This window comes from Geotrypetes seraphini, chromosome 9, assembly GCF_902459505.1.
Source record: "Geotrypetes seraphini chromosome 9, aGeoSer1.1, whole genome shotgun sequence".
Taxonomy (NCBI): Eukaryota; Metazoa; Chordata; class Amphibia; order Gymnophiona; family Dermophiidae; genus Geotrypetes; species Geotrypetes seraphini.
Genome location: NC_047092.1, coordinates 72,781,823 through 72,805,338, shown reverse-complemented (window position 1 = coordinate 72,805,338; position 23,516 = coordinate 72,781,823). Strand labels below are relative to the sequence as shown.

Genomic DNA, 23,516 nt, shown 5'->3' with positions numbered 1-23,516 from the left:
ATAGGACCCTGAAACTGTCGGCACAATGCACGGCGGTAGCGAAAAAAGCGAATAGAATGCTAGGCATGATAAAGAAGGGAATCACGAGTAGATCGGAGAAAGTAATACTACTGCTTTATAGAGCGATGGTCAGTCCACACTTGGAATACTGCGTCCAACATTGGTCTCCATACCTAAAGAAGGATTTAAACGTACTCGAGAGGGCGCAGAGATGAGCAACTAAGCTAATAAAGGGCATGGAGAACTTGGAATATGAGGAACGACTTAAGAGACTGGGATTGTTCTCCCTTGAGAAGAGGAGACTGCGAGGAGATATGATCGAGACTTTCAAAATACTGAAAGGATTCGACCAAATAGAGCAGGATAAAAAACTATTTACAATGTCCAATGTGACAAGGGCAAGAGTACATGGACTAAAGCTAAGGGGGGACAGGTTCAGAACAAATATCAGGAAGTTCTGCTTCACGCAACGAGTGGTGGAAACCTGGAATGCTCTCCCAGAAGAGGTAATTGCGGAATCCACCGTTCTAGGGTTTAAGGGTAAGTTAGATGTACACCTCCGTATGAGTGGCTTAAGGTAACATAGGTAAGGGTAAGCTAGATGCGCATCTCTTATTGAAGCTTAGAGTGATATGGGGACTAATTCTATGCCAGGGTACACCTGGCGGGGCCTTCGCGTGTGCAGATTGCCGGACTTGATGGACTTAGGGTCTGTTCCGGAGATGGCACTTCTTATGTTCTTATGTTAGTTTGTGCTGGTCCGGGTTTTCTGCTTTTATGTACACACAAACAAATTAGTCAACAAAGAAGCATTAACATTTGCCAGTTTTTCTGCCTTAAGTCCCCAAGGCTTTTTAAAGTTAAAGCACTCAGTTCACAAAATATCACAGTCCTCAACTCCTTCTTCCTCATGGGAGCATCTTAACACCCACTCCACAGTTTGATAACTGTTCACTGTGGCCTCCCACTGGGCTGCTACTACTGTTAACAACAGGTTCTAGCATAAAAGTCACAGTCCTTCCCTCTGACTCCTCAGGGCGCGGGGACCCTGCCTCTGGAAAGTCCATATACTCTATTTCTGCTGGAAGCATTCTACTCTCTTCCTGCGTTGGCTTCCCTGGTAGTTCCTTCAGGGCTGCTGGAAGGGCTCCTTTCATATCGCTTTGGGGCATGACATATTGCTTCCTCATCTATGGGCTTCTTCTCTCCCTTGCCCCCTTTGGTTGAAATGAGGTAAATATTCACAGTACCTGGAATAAGGAGGACCACATCACTCCTCTGGGATCCACTTGTGTTTTCCTTTTTCCCATAGTTTTCAAAGGGGATAACTTTGGGGGTCATGGCGAGTCTTCCTTACCTCCTGTTCCCCTCCTGAGGACCTTGAGGGCACCTCATCACAATATGCAGGTCGCAAAAACATAGACAGTTAAATGTGTTATTCAGCATTTAAGTGGTTATGGTGATCTGCATAAAGACAGGACTTTTTTATGTGGTCCTATTTAGGGTTATCATAAATCCAGATTTACCTGGACATGTCATCTTTTTAGAGGATTGTCAGAATGTTTTCCTAAATTTGCAGGGAGTTGGCTTCTCTTTCCAGCACCTACCCCAGACTAGGATATAGCGCAGAGTTTTCTACTTGGACCAGTAAGTACTATACTTTTTTAAGGTTTCTAGCCTTGAGGTCTTAACAGTTGTTACTATGCATTTTGCACTTTGTGGATACCGGTTTAGCCCTGTGACATATTACTTATTGTATTACCGATATGAGTCCGTTTGCCATGGGACACTAATTTTCTTAAGTTGTTTAACTTGGTTTTATTGCTGAACTTCTATTATGTTTTTAGATGGAGTGGTTTTATTCATTATATTTCTTATTCATTATATTCACTATATGAAATGGATTTCTTTAATATCAGATTCAGCCTCCTGTTGATCCTGACTTTTATTCTTACTTTGTCACTTTAATTTTAATATTACTCTTATGTATACAGGTCCATTCTCATATTTGACCACCTTAGATTTTAGGATTTGATCCATGTTTTTGCATGAGGACTTTCAGGATATGTATTTAATTGATCATTTTATTATGGATTCTTCTTCTTCATTCTGCTTTTCCTGACCCTTTTAGGCATGCTGTATGTATCAAGGCATCTTTTCAAATTCACTTATACCACTTCAAATGCCACTCTCAAACCATTAAATGTAAGTTCACATTTTTAGAATGCGGACCTCACAGTTATGATTCGGTCACTTTGAGACACTCTTCCACACTTGCACATTCACACTTATCTTATAGCTCATTTGCAACTTCTTAAACACATTTTTGGCACTAGTCACTTTTGACTCGTTATTTTAAACCACGATTCACAGTACGCTTTATTGCAAATAAACCACACATCATTTTAGGACATATGCCATTAATCATTTTATTATCCATAGGACCCCCGAGGAAGACAGGGTTGTCGAAACACGGACCGTGTTGGGTCCTTAGTTCCCATTTTTTTGGTCCTTGACATCTTGTCATGTGGATTAATTGACTGTATTTTTAATAAAGACCTGCATCTTGGACATCGTCTTCCCCAGTGTTTTTGTTCCTGTCTTGGTTGACCTTCGGGTCTGTGGAGTATTAAGGGTCAATTTTTATTTGTTGTCTCTTACATGCACCCAATAATACATACAGCCATAGTTTAATGTCATTCTTGTGCACTCACTTCTCATCTTCAAAGTGATCATTCAGGTGTTTATTCTTTTTACCAACTCAAGCGCTCATTGAACTCCATGGGGCTCATAATAAAAAAAAAATAAGCGTCTAAAAAGTGGTCTAAATGGGTACTTGGACGATCAAAAAGCCTGATCGTCCAAATCAAAACTGGTTTTAGAAGTATCTAAAACCAGCTTAGGCCTTTCCCCTGCCTCTAAACCAGGGATCTCAAAGTCCCTCCTTGAGAGCCGCAATCCAGTCGGGTTTTCAGGATTTCCCCAATGAATATGCATTGAAAGCAATGCATGCACATAGATCATTGGGGAAATCCTGAAAACCCGACTAGATTGCGGCCCTCAAGGAGGGACTTTGAGACCCCTACTCTAAACGCATAGAGCGAAAAGAGGCATTTTTAGAGGAGGGGAAAGGTCAGGAGGTGGGCCGATCTAGACCTAGGCATGCAGCAGATATAACCAAAACTTTAGGCAGGTTGCCTAGTCGGCACTTATACGTTTTGACTTAGACCAAGTCAAAACAGGTATAAATGCCGAAAAGGAGCAGCTGAGCTGATGGCAAATGCAAATGAGGTTCGTCGAGGGTCGCCAAATTTACATGAAATGAGTCATTGGTGATAGTGATCAGCACATGTGCAGAATAGTTCACGGAAAGAGGCATCGGTAGATAGGAGGGGTTGTGAACTACCAGCAACACTACGTCATTATGTCAATCGATATGTGCTAGTGCTATTGAATGGAGGGGAGATGCAATCTTCGGCTTCATCAAGTACGTATAAGACACATGTTTAATCCACGCCTTTAATATACGTGCTCAGTAAACGTGCTTTTAAGACTTTTTCCCCATCACTATATTACTATAATTTATCCCCCTCCCCTTTTACAAAAATTTAGTGCGGTTTCTAGCACCGGCTACAGCGGTAACAGCTCTACACTCATAAGAATTCTATGACCATCGGAGCTGTTACCGCCACGGCTGGCACTAAAAACTGTGCTACGCTTTTGTAAAAGGGGTAGGTATGTGAATAGTGTGTGTTAAATTTTTTTTTATCATGAGCCACAGTCAGAAACATGGGTCTGAGATGTACTTTTCATAGTACTGGCATCCCCAAACCAGCTGGTAATTTTTGGTCATTAAAAGCCAGCACTTTGTTTGGAGAATAACCTGGTGATGATAGAGAATCGCCCGGAGTGCTTATTTAAAAACTAATGAACCTATTTTACTACCATTTTAATAGTAATGACCTTGTTTTTATTTATTTAAAGAATTTCTATACCGTTTACAGCTAAACGGTTAACAGAATATACATACATAATCTTAAAACATAATAAAATAAACATACAAAACAAGCCTTAAAATTCATAGCTCAAAAATACTAAAATGAGTTTGCATAGAAACAGAACTTAAGAATAACATACTAATAATTGATGGCATATCATAGACACAAATTAACAACATAACTACATGGTAGAATGCTGCTAAGAAACTCAGAAAAACCATGGTGAACCATTCTGACAATCGGACGGTAAAATACTGGCATACTATACTGGCTGGAAACGGTTTTGCGACCTGCATTAAAGGCATGGTAAGTTTTGAGAATCCAGCCCTCAATGTGCTTACACTATTTTTATTTGTTGTAACTCATCTGGGGGCATAGATTTATGTCACATAAAGCAATTAAACAAATATAACAGTTCTTCAATCCTTCATTTAATAAAACAGCTTTCATCATAGCCTATTTTTATATGATTTGTAACAAACTGTCAGGAGAAATTACTTTTTTGCTTTGCTTCATCTTTATACAGCTCACCATGTTAAAACTGGAACCTGCGAAGTTGTGGCACTTCACAGATGTTGTAATAAAAACAAGATAGAAGAAAGGTCACAAACAGTCAAATGTTCTTGCTTTCCTGGGCAAGTAGCTGGGACCACACATGCAGCTCCTTCTTGTGTTGATGGTAAGTACTCATATAATTTTGTACTAAACATTTTAGTTTTATAGATTTTGCTTTCAACTTTTGAAGTCTACATTTTGAAATGTTTCTTGAAATGCTATACAATCATTAAATTAAATGACCCTGATTCTATAAAAAGTGGCTGCCATTAGTGAGCAGCTAGCCTTGCTCTTAGGTGTGCAAAATGTGCAGAAATAATGGCAAATGATGCAAATGTTCCCCAAAAGATATTGATTTTATTAATTTCCATAACAACTATCAAAAGGCTATTTGTGTCATGGGGTCTTTACAGAAGCCAAAATCTGGCATTTCTAGCAAAGAATCCCCCTCTACAATAGTTGTTCACCAATATATACCTTGTTCACAATATATACCTTGTTCACAATATATACACTTGTCAACCAATCAGCTAACAGAGGCTGTCCTTAGGTTTGAACAAAGAAAATTCCTTTTGACACAGAAAAGTTTCACAAATCATATTTTTGTTTACATTAATTTCTGAATATGTATAAAACATTATAACATACCCAATACACTTTCATACATTCTCAAAAAGCTTTAAATCAAACAGCTTGTCTGTTAAAGCCAGCTTGCATTTCTGTTTTCAGCATCTGCTGAAAAGTCTTTGGTCCCTTTATCAGAATTGAAGCAAGAGAGACCTACTCCCCCTCCCTTCCTTTCCTGCTTTGGGCCTCTCAAAGACTGGTATTTTCATGGTAACAGTGTCTCTGGCTTAACTTAACCATTTCCAGATGTTGCCTCTTAGGCTCCCTTAAAGTTTCTTAAATCTTATATATGTAAAACATTTTAAATTAAATACAAATCATTCTCTCACACATCATTCAAAGGGATCCCTTCACACAGCCACACACAACACGGTATATTGCATTCATAAGATACATATAACTATCTGTATTCAAAAATGTGAAACTCTATATCTTCCACAAGCCAGACTGAGAGGTCTGGTATTAATTAGAGCCATGAGGTAGAGAATGACATGGGGAAAAAATCTGTCCCCGTCACAGCACCGTCCCCGGCCCACCATCCTCTGCACCAGCCCATCACCGCCGTTCCCTTCACCGCCCCCGTCACCGCCATCCCTTTCACCGCCCTGCCACCACCACTGCCATCCCATTCACCGCCCCGTCACAGTTCCCGCAGCATCCACATAAGCCTCAGTACTGCGAAACACCATGAAGACAGAAGAGAGTCCTGCCATTACTACTACTGCACTAAGAATCTGTTTCAGTGCCTCTGCCCTGTAGTAAAAACAGAACATAAAATAAATCAATTGACTTGTCCTCCCTTGCTATGACGTGTCCCCCATGTTCACTTATAGCTCAAATCAGGTCAATTGCGCACACTAAAAATGCCCACCTGAGCACATAGTCATGCAGATGCTGCAGTACAATGAGCAACAGGAGGATCTGGAACGTGAGCGCAGGCAGGCAATGATACAAAAACAACAGACACCCGACCGATTGCAGCGTTCCGCCATCTCCCTCCCTCCACCTCACCTTAGATGTAGACTGGCACACATCGCTAGGATTCTGCTCCCCTCCTCCATTTCCTTGAAATTCTGCCTATGAAATGTAGCCTTTGCCCCTATCTCAGATTATCCATGCAGAAATTTGCCTGAATCAAGTGCCAAGAGAAAGTACAAAACTGGCCAGAAAAAAAACAGATTAGGACAATTAGTAGATAGGCCAGGTAGCAAGTTGCCTGACACAAGTGTAAGGATGATTTGGCTATGACCACCACCTAATGGCAAAAGGAGTAAGGATCAGCCTTCAGCTGCAGTGGTAACAGAAAACCAGGCAAAGGGTGGCCATGTAGTCTGCTGCTACCAACTGTTATAACAGAAAGGAAAACAAACATCCTGGTCTCTCGAAAGATAATATGAAGGCTCATTTTCAAAGCACAGAAACCTATGCCTGGCCACATAAGGATTAGGTTAGTGAGTGGTAGGAAGGCATATTACCAAAAGACAGAGTGGGGGTCAAGTACACCACCTGCACAATAATTGAACCTGATATACCACACGATCCAAACCAGCTCAAGGTGGTTTGCAGAGCCAAAACAAACTGACGGCAACGCTCCCTGTCTGAAAGAAAAGCAGTTTTGTACAATATGAGCAGTCCTACTGCATTGCTAGATATGGACCATCCACATCTCCTCTGAAGAGAATGAGTTCTAAAAGGCTGTTGTGCACCGTAGGCCCAACTCACTTGTTACTCATCAGGATCACCTCCAGCTCCCTCCCTCCACCTCACCTTAGTTTGCAGGCTTTCTTTTTTCGGCGACCGGAACGCTTTCAAAGAGCCGCGCATGTGCGGCTGCTCGAGTTCAATCTTCTCCTCTGCTGCAACTTCCTGTTTCCTGTTGCGTCAGAGGAGAAGATTGACCTCGAGCAGCCGCGCATGCGCGGCTCTTTGAAAGCGTGCCGGTCGCCGAAAAAGAAGCCTGCAAACTAAGGTGAGGTGGAGGGAGGGAGCTGGCTAAACGCTACGATCGATCGATCGATCGGGCGGGCAGGTGGGGGCTGCGGGGACCGCGCGATTCTTGATGCCTCTCTGCGGTGACAAGACCATTCACCGCTCCACGGGGCGGTGAATGGCCTTGTCCCCGTCCCCGCAGCGACTGCTATTTTTCTTTCTCTGTTTCGGCGGGTTACCTGCGGCTAGCCGCGGTTAACCACCACCGTGTCATTCTCTACCATGAGGCTCAAGGCAGGAAACTGCACAAAGATGCAGAGAGGACAGAGAGAGGCAGAAAACAAGATGGAGTCATTAAAATAAGATGGAATCATTAATATCTCTATGTATTATTATTTATATCTATACCTGATTTCCATATGGTCCTGCCCCACCTGACACCTCACACAAATATTGAATTCCCCTTTTCCTATGCTATATATCGGATTCCTGGTCTTTTGTTTATCATGCTGACTTTTTCAAAGTTTTAAATATTTGCATATATATAAAGACCCTCTGATGAGGACTTCTGCGCAGTTGCACTAAACCAGGCCTTCTTCAATTAGGCGCTTAGATTGGCATACCAACTTAATTTTTTAATTGGTTCAATTGGCACTGTTAATTGAACATTGCTATTTTAAACCAATTTTTAAATTAATTTTCAGGTAGGCACCATGTAGGTGTCTACACTGAGGCACCTACCCAAAATGTAGGTGTGGTTAGGGGGGCCTTATGACGAAGACCACTGACCATTTTAGTAACCTTTCTTTGGACTGACACCATCCTGTTTATCTTTTTGAAGATGTGGTCTCCAGAATTGTATACAACATTCTAAATGGGGGTCTTATCAGAGTCTTATACATGGGCATCATTATCTCCATTTTCTTTTCCCTATGCACCCAAGCATCATTTTAGCTTTCACTGTCACCTTTTCAACCTGTTTGGCTACCTTAAGATCATGACATATGATCACCCCCAAGTCTCACTCTTCTTTCATGCATAAAAGTTCTTCATTCCTAAACTGTACTGTTCCCTTGGGATTTTGCATCCCAAATATATGACCCTGCATTTCTTAGCATTAAATCTTAGCTGCCAAATTCTGAACCATTCTTCAAGATTTGCTAGATCCTTACTCATGTTCTGCACACCATCAGGGATATCTACCCTTTTGCAGATTTTGGTATCATCTGCAAAGAGGCAATCTTACCAGACAGTGATATCGCTTACAAAAATGTTAAATAGACCAGGCCCAGGAAATGAACCTTGTGATACACCACTGGTAACATCTCTTTCCTCAGAGTGAACCCCATTGACCACTGCCCTCTGTTGCCTTCCACTTAACCAGTTCATGAACCAGTCTGTCACTTTGGGACTCATATCGAGGGTACACAGCTTATTTATTAGACACCTGTATGGAACAGTCAAAGGCTTTGCTAAAATATTAATACACCACATCTAATGCTCTCCCTCTATCCAGCTTTTTGAGATCTTGGAGAGAATGAGAGCCAGAAGGCCTTGAGCATGCGCAGATGCTCAAGGCCCAGCCCAGGCAAGAGGCGGGAGATTTCTTTCAGTCGCACAACCGGCAGATGGGGCAAGGAGCATGTTTGGGAGGAAGGGCAGACGGATGCCGCTTTCAGCACGGGGTGCGATGCGGATCTCACGGGGGGGGGGAGCATTCAAGAGGGGTTGCGATGCCGTTTTGGGGGGTGCGATGCCGGTTAGAGTGGGGGGGAGGGGTGATGGAGCAGTGCCAGTAGCCTCGGGGGGGGGGGGGAAGGGGATAGAACGAATCAAAGCAAGTTTCCATTCATTCCTATGGGGAAACTCGCTTTGATATACGAGTAACTTGATTTACGAGCATGCTTCTGGAACGAATTATGCTCGTAAACCAAGGTTCCACTGTACTTTAATGTATGTGCATACTTTTACAATCTGGGTATGAACATTTATATCAACTCGTGCTAAAATAAATGAGAGTAGAAAGTTTTCTTGACCAGTGAGAACTTCAAGGCTTTCAACTGGGCAGATATTGGAATCTTCCAGTTTTGCAAATGTACAGGTAGATTTTATGGAATTGTTCTAAGAATAATACATCTGTTTTTACAACATTAATTGTAGGGGGCAGGGAGAATTGTCAATGCGGGCTATGTATTATTTTATTGTTAACTCTAGTTATTAGTAACTAGGTCTCATTGCTTAAAATGGGACCTGTATTCATCAAACACTTTACCATCCAGTACCTTTATATTTTAAACAATTACTGATGTTATACTGTCCTGGTAGAGCACTGTTTTCAGAAAATGACATGTTACTTTAAACTTCGACTAAAGTGTAATATGCTGAGACTAAAGCAGCTGCTTTTTGTGTGGCAGGTGTTAAAATGTGGAATGCATTGATAGGGCAATTACGCCTATGTGCTGACAGATTGAAATTAAAAAAAAACTATTAAAAACACAGCTTTTTGTATCTGCTTTCATGTAAGGAAAGATTTCTATTTGTACAAACAATAGATGAAAGTGGGCAAGAAAAGTCATGAAGACTCAGATTTTTGTAATGTTCATTTTATGCTATATGGAAACCGCCTAGATATAGATGGTGTATACATTTTCAAAATAAAGAAATAGCACAAATTAGTAGTAAAATAACATATCTTAATAGTATCCTATGGTGATAACTATGTCCCCAAAAGTAAACTTATGATGATTCATCTTAATGATTTCTTGATGATTTCAGTACATAATACTGCATGATCAATCTCAGAAAGAAGTTATTCACAAGAATTAAAAAAAAAAGTGAATGCATATAGCAAATACCTGACTCCTAAGCCTAGAAACAACTTGCAAATCAGAGCAATATAGATATCAAAAAGGAAAGCTAAAAGAGCTGACCCTTGTGCAAATCCAGTAGATAGATGGAACACAATCAACAGGTCATACCAGTGGCTTATGAGTGACAAAAAATGATCATAACCATGATTTGCTCTGCCAGCAAATCCAATTTTGGCTAGTCTCCTGCCAAATAAGGTATTGAATTGACAGGAAGAGTGACATTTTGCAACAAGCTGAAGATTACTGCTACAATTTTAACATGGCAGTAATTTGCATGCTCATTGATTACAGTATAGTGTAGTAATTTTTAGTGGGAACATTTTATAAGAAGCTATGCGATAAACAATTCTTACGTACAGCTTTCTGAAAGAGATTTGTAGACCACAGCTTTAATAGTTTCATGGAGTGCTATATCATTTCTGTGTTGCTTGAAAGATTATACAACCATTCCCTATTTCACTGTTCTACCCCTCTCAGGTTTTAATATAATTCTGCCAAATCTCCTTTCTGTCTCTTTTCTCCAAACTGAAATGCCCTAACCTGTTTAATATGTCTTCATAAGCAAGTTATTTTCCTTCTCTGAATCTTTACTAGCTCCACTATATAAGGAGATTTGGCAGAATTATATTAAAACCTGAGTGAGGTGGATATGTATATACTTTTAGATGAAATGACCAGAATTGCACAATACTCAAAGCATAGTGAATCAGGGACCCATACAGAGCATGATGAAATTATCAGTTTTGTTCTCATCCTATTTTGAATAATTACTAACATTCTTTTTGCTTTTTTAGTAGCTGTGGCACTCTATGCTATTTCAATATAGGCTCTATTATGACTCAAAGATCTTTTTTTGTGTATTGTGACTTCTAACTCTTTGTCCACATTAAATTTGATCTGCAATATACATACCCAGTCTCCTAGTTACACAAAATTCTTCTGCAAATCCTCACAAGCTTCTTTCGTTTTAATGACCAAATAATTTTGTGTCACCTGCACTTCTTATTTGTCATGTTTGTCTCCAGATCATTTGTGAAGATGTTATACACCTCAAATTCTAGTAGAGACTTTTGGGGAACCTCATTTGTCTTCTAGCCAGTTTATATTCCACAAAATGTAATGGCCTCTTATCTTTAAATTCCTAGTCTTTCAAGAGAGCCTTTGCCAAATGACTTTTGAAAATGGAAATTCATTATAGCAGTTATTTTAGAAGCCCTAGTTGCCATTTCGATGCGCATAAACCTGTATTTAAATGTTTATATCACATACACATTTATATCCCAGTTTTGTAAAGCCAGGATATACATCCAAATCATGAATATGGCCCATAGGTACCTGGGCCAATCAGAATCTTAGGCCCCTCCCAGTTCATCCCAGGATGCACCGGGAAAAGGCCTGTCCTTGATTGGTCCAGGTGCCTAATACCCCTCTCAGCTTTAGGTGCCTGAGCCAATCTTAGGCCCCTCCCAGTACACGCCAGGATGTACCAGGAAGGTGAAGGCCTGCCATTTTCATGAGTTGGGCCTGCTAGCAAGAGGGAGTAGGCATCCGTCCTGCCAATGTTCCCATAAAAGGTACAAGGCATGTATTGGGGATATCAGGTGAGAGGTCTCTCCTTGGAGGGGTAGTGGGTGGGGGGCGGTTGGAGGGAGGCAGGGAGGGAGAGAGAAATGAATTGGGGATCTCCCTGCCAGTTCAGGTAATTGCAGCAGGGGAATTACCAATCAGCAGGACTCCCTGAAGCCACAGTTTCGGGGAGTCCTGCCAGCTCAGCTGATCATAAATTCCTCTGCTTGATGGCAGGCTGTCAACTATTGTCGGGATCCCCCTGCAAAGATAGGTGCCAGAAATGTAGGACAGGGTTTTCTGGGCCTACATTTCTTGTGCCTATCTTAGTGTGAATTGCACCTATGTAGGCACTTTAGGCCGCCTATAATAATAATAATAACTTTATTTTTCTATACCGCCATAGTCAAACTGACTTCTAGGCAGTTCACATAGAAAGAAGGCTGGACAATCAGCGGATTACAAAATGCAAGAAGAATGAAGTTACATCATGAATTGGAGAAGCATGGGGAAAGAATACATGAGAGAAGAAAGATGTTACATAATACAATGGGGGTTATAAGGGGGAGAAAAAAAAAATACCTGAGAGAGGTGATCTGATTAAGCAAGGAATTTGCCAAATAGAACAGTTTTAATTGATTTTCGGAATGTGTTGTAGGTCTGTCTGGCTTTATTTATGTGGTTTCCCAGCCAGGATTGCTGTCTGTTTGCTTGGAACATGAAGGTTCTGTCTAGGAAGGATTTGTATTTGCAGCCTGTGATCTTTGGGTATGCAAAGATGTTTTTTTTTTTCTGCCTAATGCCACTTCTGCCTTATGCCATTGCCTACTTTGGTGTTAGGCAGCCTAAAGAGCTTATGTAGGTGTGATTCCAGAACCTTTTATGTAGGCACCTCAGTCTTGCCATTTTTTGTCATTTTTAATGGCATTCTTCAGTTAACTTGGGCAATAGGGTGCCTACCGGTGCCCAAGTTTAGGCACCATTTTTAGAATTTCCCCCTATGTGCATATGGTGAGGGGACATGGTCAGGGTGGGTTTTGGAGGGATCTGTAATATACACATGCATTCAGAATTTCAAAAGAAGAATGCACCTTCATGTCTTTCAAGATCAATGTTGGGATTTGCAGCTGCTCCTGGGGATGTTTAGTTTATTTCAAGGTGCTTGGTGTGTATAGTGCTCTACTGGAGGGATTAAATGAGTTCATCTTCTCAGTATTCAAGCAGTTTTGTACCCCTCCCCCCCCATGATAGCTTGGGGAAACATACAGTACATGTGTAGGTTTCTAAAATGGCAGATATAAAATCATAGAAAGTACAAGAAGTATACTTCACAAGTTTTAAGTATTTATAAATCTTTTCATATTTTTATCATTTGTTTTTAAGTGGAAGAAAATGACCTCCATAGTCTTAACTCACTGGGAACCAGTGCGTTCTGAGGCTTTACTGTTGTTGTTTTTTAATCAATCAAAATCTTCCATATGTTATTATTTATTACTCACATTTTTTCACATTTTTGAGTCTCAAAAATAATCTCATCAAATATCGCATTCATCTCAACATGTGGTACTTATCTGAAACCTGACAGAGGCCATCTATTTCACTTTATGACTTCATTGGACTACGGTGTGAAGATAAAGCACAATACTAGCAATTCAAAGTAATTCAGCAACAGTAGTTGTGTGACTAAGTGAACCCACTGAAAGCAATAAGGTGGCAATTAAGTCTGTAAGCAGATACCCCTGATGAAGCTGTGAAGTTTCAGTTAAGTGCCTCACACTATTATTTATTTATTCAATTTTCTACACCGTTCTCCCAGGGGAGCTCAGAATGGTTTACATGAATTTATTCAGGTACTCAAGCATTTTTCCCAGTCTGTCCTAGTGGGCTCACAATCTATCTAATGTACCTGGGGCAAAGGGGAAATTAAGTGACTTGCCCAGGGTCACAAAGAGCAGCATGGGTTTGACCCACAACCTGAGGGTGCTGAGGCTGTAGCTTTAACCACTGCACCACTCTCTCCTGTCCAAAATCTCCCCTATGTGTCCCTATCTATCCTCTCCAAATGTTCACCATCTGCTTTCTCAGTGTCTCTGTCCCCTCTCTCTGTGCCCAACATTATACCTCTGTACCTCTGCCCCTATGCACCCTCCACTCCTAACATCTTTTCTCTAAGTCCCTGTCCTATCCCTTGTCCAGTTTATCTTGTTCTTTTGCACCCACCCAACTTGGAGCCATGCTGCTTGTTCATAATTATTGCTTGTGTGTTCTGAAATACAAATACACATGAAATATAGCAAATGACAGCAGATAAAGACCTGACTGATCCATCCAGTCTGCCCATTAGTTATACCCATTAAAAATACATGATTAAATTAACTTGTCTCTTCTTTGATATTTCTGGGTCTTAGACTTTAAAGTCCACCTGGTATTGTCCTAGGTTCCAAATGCTGAAATTGCTGTCCCAGCACACTCCAGACAATCTAACCATCTTGTTTGAAGGATATCTACCATAAAGTCTGGCCAGTAACATCCTCATGTTTCAAGTTAATGGAGTTCCCACTAATGCCCTCTGCAGCCCATCCTAAACCAAATCATATATGGGACACAGACCATGCAGGTCTGTCCAATACTGGCCTTAGTTATTTAATTTACATCCTTCATTTTCTAATTAGAGATCTTCTATGTTTAGCCACACTTTTTTTAATTCCATCACCATTTCCTCTCCACCACTTCCGTCAGGAGGGCATTCCAGGTTTAGGTTCAATTTATTTAATATACCGCAAATATAAAACTAGAGAGTAAATCTAAGTGGTTTGCAATAAAAGATTTAAAATTTTAAATAAACAAATTAAAAGTTAAATAGGGTAGAAAACAAAAAATTAAAACAAAATGTAAAAAAACAATTGAGAACTTGAGGAAAGAGAGAATCAGCGGATTAAAATAAAAATAAAAAGGTTAGGGAAAGGGATGAACAATATGGTAGGGAAGAAAACAGAGAATTTAGTTTTGCCTACAATAACTTCAAAAAGCCAGGCATCTACCACCCTCTCCATGAAAAATAATTTCCCAACATTGCTCCTGAGTCTTCCTCCCTGCAACCTCATATTATGCCCCTGTACTTTTGGGCCAATTTTTACATAACTGCAATAGTAGTTTCTAGTGTGGGGAGCCGCGCTGCTCCCGATGCTCATTGAGTTCCTATGAGGGTCGGGAGCAGCGCGGGCCATTTAGCATGGCTCCCCGCGCTAGAAACTGCTATCGCAGTTTCTTAAAAGAGGGGGTTAGTGTATGGTACATGGACATGTATGTTGCTGAGTTGTCTCCACTGATGTGGTGACATTTGAAAAATGGGTGTTGCCACTATATATAGCTGGCACATACCTATTCATTCCTGTAGGTATGAAATTGCTCTGTAGAAGCCCTTTACCCTTATCTGCTCTTACCCTATTCACATTACTCTTTGTGATTCTCATTCCTCTCCTGATGTTTCCTCTCCTTTTCTTTAGCATGATGTTACCCTCACAGCATATTAGCATTATATTGTAACTTATACCTTTTGTGCTTGCTGGTCTACTGTATATCTTTTTTTCTGCTTATTATTTTATGAAATTTTAAACTGAGTAGATATTATTTAGACTTTGCAGTATATAAAATAGCATTGATTATGATGATGATCATAGTGATCAGTTTCTAAAATGCTATTGGAATTTGCGATGTCCCAACCTGGACATCTCAATTTTGATATCTACATTCTGTTTAAAATCCACCTTTACATCAAATGGCTCACCAATAAGCATTTACTTATTTACACATACAAAATAATTAAAGCAAGCCTTGCCTTTTGCTGAACCCAACCTAACTCATTCCCTTATTAAGATCAATAGGGTTTGTAAATTTGTTCTTGGGTATAGCTTTAATCATTTTGCTTGGCACTGACATCAAGCTCACCATTCTCTAGCTTCCCATCCACCACAGAGTCCTTTTAAAAAATTTGCATTATATTGGCTAGCCTCCAATCTTTAAGTCTTATGAGTATTTTGAATGACAGGTTACATATTACTAATAACTGGCTAGCCATTTTGGGCCAAATTTTGTAAAGGACATCTGAAAATTAGGTGTCGTATAGACATCTAGCAGGAAAATGCTGAGCGCAATTCTATAATGCATTGATTGGGCCAGAATGGAGGAGAAGCTCAAAAGGAACTTTCTGCCTGGATTGGGGTATCCTGTGCCACATCTTGATAACTTCCATTTAAAATATTTTCTATGCCTATACTGTATAAGCATATTTTATCAAATACATATGTCCGATACAACTTTGCCTCACCTGCGTCCAAGCTGTGCTGTCAGGAATGCAAGATGCTATCTTTTGGAGTACTTACATTTTGGGTTCCTTTCACTAAGCCGCGATAGTGGTTATAGCGCGCACTGAATTGCCGCCCATGCTGGACCTTAACGCCAGCATTGAGCTGGCGTTAGTTCTAGCCGTGTAGCGCGGGTTTAGCGTGCGCTAAAATCCCGCGTGCACTAAAAGCGCTATCGCAGCTTAGTAAAAGGAGCCCTTTGTCTGTGTATCCATAATCAGTTTTACAAGAACCTGTTTCTGAGTGTAAAACATTATTTATATATGTAATGAGATTTATGAAATTACCTTGTCAATACTTTTATAATTTTACAATTTTTTTTTCGCTTGTCCCTTCACCTCCACCCTCTGCAGCTGCAATAGTGGAACAGAAGTGGTGGTGCCAGATGCAGCCATGTCTTGAAGGAGAGGAATGCAAAGTTCTTCCAGATCAGAAGGGATGGAGCTGTTCTACAGGCAATAAAGTGAAAACAACAAGGGTAAGTAGTGGAACAATACCCAAACTATCTGTGGGTGACAAATAACTAATACAGTAAAAAAAAAAAAAAAATCTAATCAGGTTAAGAACAACAGAAAATAACTTATTTTTCTTTTGGATGTGGGCTACTTGACTTACATTCTCAGTACAGGATAAATTTGCATGTTGTTGATAGCAGTATCCAATGTTCTTGCTTTCCGACGTCTAGACTGAAAAATGAAAACAAAGAAAAAAACTTTTAAGCTGTCAAGGATCACCAATTAAATTGTGCAACATGTACTCTTTCTTCCTCTTTAACTACATACAATATTGAAAAGCTGTTAACTTTCTGGCATTCCAAAATAGTACAATTCATTTTAATGCTGCTTATGCTATATGGCTAGAGCATGCAATTTTGTAGAAACAATTTCCACTGTACTACTGAAGTTTAGTTCAGATATTCCTTGAAGGTTTCCAGGGCTGGCAATGTACCCCTCTTTCTCAAAATGGGTTGGTACCCCTCTTTCTCAAATGTATATCATAAATAATGCACCAATTCAATCTAATCAATTACAAAGTACATGCCAGAATGTAACTGTGTTTAGCAGGATCCTCAGAATACCAGCAGTGTAACTTAACTCTTTTTTAATATAAATCTTATGTTATTAAATTTCAGTGTTCAGTGTGAAATAATTCAAAGTAATTTCTAGTACTTCCCTGTCTATCCTTCAGTTGCAAAGTCTGCCGTGACAGATAGACAGGGCAGCATTAGATGCGCATTAATTTTTGGATTCACCTCATCCCTGATAAAAGTTACTGAAACAGATATCTCATCGGAAGAGGTGTTGTTGCAAAGCTAAGTAACCTACTATGAACTACCGTTGTTTCCCCGAAAATAAGCCCTAGCATGATTTTCGGAGGTAGGTCCTAATATAAGCCCTTCCCCCCAAAATAAGCCCTAGTCATCGGCAGCCACGCTTCTCCCTGCCCTTCCCCCACCCCTAGTATGCAGCCGAACCGCTTAAACCCTGCTGACCCTCCATCCTTCCCTCCCAACAGAACCCCGCCAACCATGAGCCATAAATGCCTTCTGGCCTTCTCACTGGGGAATTCCCTCTGCCATGTCATTGATGATGTCATTAGTAACACAGCATACAGAAGGCCCTGGTGAGAAGGCCACAAAGCAGCCTGTTTAGAGTGCTGCTGGCCTGATGCTGCTCTGCTGGAAGGTATTTATGGTCGCGGTCAGCGGGGTTCAGTTGGGAAGGAAGGATGGAGGGTTAACGGGGGTTTGGCTGCACGGCGGTGATGGGTGCTTAAGAGTTCTGCTGCACAAAGGATGGGAGGGAGGGAAGGATGGAAGCTGGGTAAGGGTTCTGCTGCACGAGGGATTGGACAGAGGGAAGGATGGAAGCTGGGCAAGGGATCTACTGCATGAGGGATGGAAGCTGGGCAAGGGTTCTGCTGCACGAGGGATGGGAGGGATAGAAAGATGCTGCAGAGGGAAGGTACAAGGGGATGAGTGAGAAGGGAGGAAAGATGTTGCACATGTGGGGGAGAGAAAGGAAAGAGGAAGAATTGGGGTGAAGGAGAGGAAGGGAGAGATGAATGATCATGTACATGAAAAAAATGAGCCCTACCCAAAAATAAGACCTAGTGCGTTTTTTTGGGCCAAAAATTAAAATAAGACAGTGTCTTATTTTGGGGTAAACACGGTATGTATATGTTCAGAAATTACTTTGAATTATTTCACATTGAACACTGAAATTTAATAACATAATATTTATATATAAAAGAAAAATTTGATATTCTGAAAATTAATAGCATAAAGATCAATGACGAGTCCAGCCAGCTAGAGTTAAGTTACTCTGTTGTTATTCTGAAGATCCTGCTAAACACAGTTGCATTCTAGTATGTACTTTGTAATTGATTAGGTTGAATCGCTGCTTTTTTAAGATTGGAGGGTTAACTGAGGAGTGATCTGATAAACAATATGGCACAAACACAAATACTCTGCATAGAGTCCATGTGTTCTTCAAGGTATAATGTGAATAGTATGAAATGTATAATCTTATCAGCACCCAAAAAATACATATATCATACAAATGCTAGGGATCTACATTCATTTGAAATGACATGGCAAAATATCATCATTTCCCATGTTGCCTCATGTCAATATTACCCCCCCCCCCCCAAATATGACTAACATGAAATTTCAGGGTTTTGTTTTCCTAAGTTGTTCAGTGTGTACCTTTCTAAAAAGTGAGAGAGAATACTTTTTTTTTGCAAACAGTACACAATATTTGCAAAAAAACACACTCTTTCCTGACAGCGTGAGTGGGCACAAACCAATGTGCATGTGTAAATAGTGCATGCATGAATGTACTATTTAGACCAGGGGTGTCAAAGTCCCTCCTTGAGGGCCGCAAATCAGTCGGGTTTTTAGGATTTCCCCAATGAATATGCATGAGATCTATTTGCCTGCACTGCTTTCATTGTATGCTAATAGATCTCATGCATATTCATTAGGGAAATCCTGAAAACCCGACTGGATTGCAGCCCTCAAGGAGGGACTTTGACACCTCTGATTTAGACAGAATACACACCATTTCTGAAAGACTGCACTCTCTTTGCAAATAGGTCCCGATTCTATAAAAGGCACCTAGATCAGGGTGCCTACTGATCTAGGCACATAACTTATATCCTCTTTTACAAAGCTATGCTAGCGGCTATCGCACGCCAGTAGCACTAAAGCACATTAATTCCCAATGGGTCTTGATGCAGGCCTAATAGGCGTTATAAAAGGTCTTAATTTTTTTCAATCAACTTAATTAGTCCTGATAATTGAAAATACCATTAAAAGACAAGTATAAAACAATTTAAAAATTAATTAGCCAGTAGGTGCCTAACTTGGTAGGTGCCTACACTGAGATGCCTACATGGAAAGTAGGGATGGATAAGGGCGGAGTTTGGGCATGGATTGAATTAGACATTGGTAGGCATCTATGTTAGGTGCCAGTATATTAGGTCACAAAAACTCTGGCATAATATAATGGTGCCAAATATTATGATGCCTAACTTAAGTTAATTTAGGAGCTGCTAGATGCAAGCCTACAAACGGTATCTAACTTTGATGAAATGCAGTAGGTGCCGCTTTGCTAGGCACCTACTGAGTTAGGCACTGTTTATAGAATCTGGCCCATAGTGTACATTCTTCACAGATAGAGCATTCCCATTGCAAAAAAGAGCACACTCTTTTGGAAGAGCATCCATTGAATACAAAACCTTAAAGTCAAATGAAAGCCACACCTCACTATTCAAACTGAAAAATCACCTAGGATTTTAAGTATGATATCTGAGTCAAATTTAACTTTGGAACCTCAGGGGAATAATATTGTCAAGAGTGTCTTTAGATTCAGACAGTTGTGTTTCATTTGGTCCGTTTTTCATATGAACCACTTTAGGGTCTTAATTGAAGCCATAATTCTCCTGCAGGTTGACCATTGAAATTTGCAGTGTTTAGGCATTACCACTACGAGAACTTCAACTGTGGTTAAAATGATTTTTAGTTCTCATAGAAACATGATGGCAAATAAAGGCCAAATGGCCCATCCAGTCTGCCCATCTGCAGTAACCATTATCTCTTCATCTCTGTAAGAGATCCCACATTTTCTGGAATTCAGAAACAGTCTGTCTCCGCCACCTCTTCTGGGATACTATTACACACATCTACCACCCTTTCTGTTAAAAAGTATTTCCTTAGATTACTCCTGAGCCTATCACCTCTTAACTTCAACCTATGTCCTCTCATTCCAAAGTTTCCTTTCAAATGAAAAAGACTCGACTAATGCACATTTATGCCACATAGGTATTGAAACGTCTCTATCATATCTCCCCTCTCCTGCCTTTCCTCCAAAGTATACATATTGAGATCTTTAAGTCTGTCCCATAAGCCTTATGATGAAGACCACACACCAATATTCTAAATGAGGTTTCACCAGAGTCTTATACAGGAGCATCAATACCTTCTTTTTCCTACTGGCTGAACCTCTCCCTATGTACCATAGCACTCTTCTAGCTTTTGCCATCACCTTTTCAACCTGTTTGGCCACTTTAAGATCATCACATACAATCACACCCAAGCCCTGCTCTTTTGTCATTGTCACCAGTCGAGCCAGCAAGGAGACTGCGGGGGGCTGCCAACAGGTGGCGGCACGACCCTGGTGCGGCTCCCAAAGGGAGAGACCCTACACAATAATATAGTTCTCTGGTATAATAATAAGAATCCAAAAATCTTTCAGACCATTGCAGTAAATTTAATAATAAAAAAACAAAACTGTTTCACTGGCTTTCACTCAGCAAGCAAACAGTTCAAAGTAGTCAATTCATAATCCAAAAAGCACAACTCGAGCCCTGCCCCAGGTAAGTAGCTTCAAGTTCATAATCATGTCCTGGGCAGCTCCATTATTGCTCCAAAAAGGAAAAGCAAAAATCTAACAGCAATTCCACTACACGCTATGGAGACCTGGGCTTTAGATTATCACAGTCCTGAGCTTCACCAGGCTCTTGCAGTTTAAACAACACACAAAAAAAACTTCAAAGCAATGCAGTTCACAACTTTGCATTTCTAGGCTGTAGCAACTCTCCAGTCCCTGGGAAACTGGGAACAGAATTGCTGGGTTCACTTTTAACAATGACTTTTAACAAGCACCCACAAAATTCCCTAACGAGGTCTTCTGTGAACCCTCCCCAATTCTGGCAGTCACTCTCTTGCAATGCAGCAAACAAACAAACAAAAAAAAGCACACCAGCTCCCTACAAGCTCAGTCCCAGCTGGTGTAGAGCAGTTCAATTAGTGCTGTGCACAGTTCTAGCACAACTTCCAGCCCAGCCCCTACTGCTGTGCAACAACAACAAAAAAACCCTTCTCAATCAAAGTTCCTTGGCAATTACTTCATCTGTCCATTGTCCCAAAAAGAATATATACAAAAAACCCCCAAATTAAATCACTGGCAGGAAACTGCCAAACTCACGTCCATCTGTTCGGTTCAGCTCCAGGCATTTCAAATGCTATGTTCATGCTTTCTTCTGGGGCTTCCAGCTCTGTAGTATCATGGGGTGCAGGGCCTTCCCATTCCATGGGCTCCTGCTTGGTGCTTTGCCCTTGCCTGGCCAGAAGAGCCCTATCTGCCAGGTCTTCCTGAGCTGCCTGCTTCACAGTCTTTGAGAGCTGTTTTAAGCTGTTAAAGCCACTCCCTAGCTTACCTGGCTGGGGCACAGGTCTGTATACTCTCTGGCTCCCTCTCAGTTCACCGGGAATATTACAGTTTGGGAACTGGCTGAACTTTCTAAGGGAGCTTTCTTTCCTGACAGGCTCTGGCTCAAGAATAGGTTCTGGTCAGAGTCAGGCTCATTCCCCTCAGGATAGGCAGCCCAGTCCTCTACAGCCTCTGAGGCTCAACCTTCAGCTGGTTTCCTGCCTCTGGGAACTGGTTTAGCATCTGACTTAACCCTGACAGGTTCATCCCTAGGGCTGGAAATGTCACATAATGCACATAAGTTCTTCACCCCTAAACTGTATCGTTCCTTCAGGTTTTTGCAGCCCAAATGCATGACCTTGCATTTCTTAGCATGAACCCCCCCCCCCCCTTTTTACAGAACTGCGGAGGTGGTTTTTAGTGCAGGCTGGTGCGCTGAATGCTCTGCTCTGCTCCCTATGCTCATAGGAACTCTATGAGTGTTGGAGGCAGCGCAGAGCATTCAGTGCGTTGGCCTGCACTAAAAAACACTTCCATGGTTTTATAAAAGGAGGGGGGGGGGTGTAAATGTTAGCTGCCAAATTTTAGACCATTCTTCAAACTTTACTAGGTCTTTCATCATGATATTTACACCATCCAGGGTGTCTACTCTATGCAGATTTTAGTATCATCCACATAGAGGCAAATCTTACCTGACAGCCCTTCAGCAATATCGCTTATAAAAATGTTAAAAAAGAACAGGCCCAAGAATAGAACCTTGAGGTACACCACTGGTAACATCTCTTTCCTCAGAGCAATCTCCATTGACCACTACTCTCTGTTGCCTTCCATTCAACCAGTTCCTTACCCAATCAGTCACTTTGTGTCCCATACTGAGAGCACTCAGTTTATTAATTAGATGTCTGTTAAAGGCTTTGCTAAAATCTAAATACATCACATCTAGTGCACTCCTATCCAATTCTCTGATCACTCAGTCAAAGAAATTGATCAGATTTGTCTGACAAGACTTATCTCTAGTAAATCCATGTTGCCTCTTGTCCTGTGATCCACTGGATTCCAGAAATTTCACCATTCTCTGTTTAAAAAAAACGTTTCCATTAATTTGCTTACCACAGAAGTCAGACTTACCGGCCTGTAATTTCCTACTTCTTTCTTACTTCTGCTTTTGTGTAGAGGGATCACATCCACCCTTCTCCAGTCCACCGGTACCATTCTCAACTCTATACCATTCATGATCCAATTATACTGGCTACCTATCCAAGCAAGTACTGAATTTAAAACTGCTTGCATAGTTTGTAAGACTATGAATGGCTAAAGTTCTAAATTCAAAATATTCTTCTTACTTTATGTGCCATCAGACACTCAACACACTTTTTGACTTTTCTAACTTTAAGCTATTCCTCAGTTCAATATGCTCATTTTAAAAAAATGCACTCCTATCACAGATTAGAGTTCAATCTTCCTAGTTTCTCTTTTGTCATTACATGAAATTAGTTTTATTCCATAAATATCTTAAGACATAGATAACTTATATCATTGCTGCTCTTGCTTTGTACAGGATTTTTGTAAATCTCAGTATCATGTGTTGACCACTTTGTTTAAATTGTATTGAACCCATGAGGATTAAGTGTATTAAAAGTAACCTGGAAAATAATAAAATCGAATCTCATTTGTCAGGTTAAAAAAAATGATAAGACAGGAGCAAAAATTAGGCCCCCTTTTATCAAGCTGTGGTAGAGCATTTTAGCGCAGGCTGGCGAGTTAAATGCTCCAATGCTACTTCAATTCCTGTGCACATTGGAGCATTTACCTTAGTTTTATCTCCAGGTCCTGGCTCAAGGACATTTGACATCCTACTCTAACCTTCAGCTGTGTACACCCCATCCTCCCCAG

General features: G+C 40.8%; 1 protein-coding gene and 1 long non-coding RNA gene across 2 annotated transcripts in view; one reads left to right on the top strand and one right to left on the bottom strand.

The window, feature by feature from the left end:
- The window catches only part of TAFA2 (TAFA chemokine like family member 2), an 803,553-nt gene that overhangs the window by 718,125 nt on the left and 61,912 nt on the right, over window positions 1-23,516 (top strand). Inside the window, exons 4-5 of the mRNA XM_033959727.1 lie at window positions 4,525-4,677; window positions 16,263-16,387. Of these exons, the coding sequence (XP_033815618.1) occupies window positions 4,525-4,677; window positions 16,263-16,387 (278 nt within the window). The remainder of the gene's footprint in view (window positions 1-4,524; window positions 4,678-16,262; window positions 16,388-23,516) is intronic.
- LOC117367281 lies at window positions 2,414-21,582 on the bottom strand. The gene is made up of 4 exons (XR_004540722.1): window positions 21,399-21,582; window positions 16,525-16,595; window positions 16,197-16,358; window positions 2,414-2,619 (listed from the first exon to the last, which is right to left on the bottom strand). It is a non-coding gene; the product is annotated as an uncharacterized LOC117367281 (long non-coding RNA).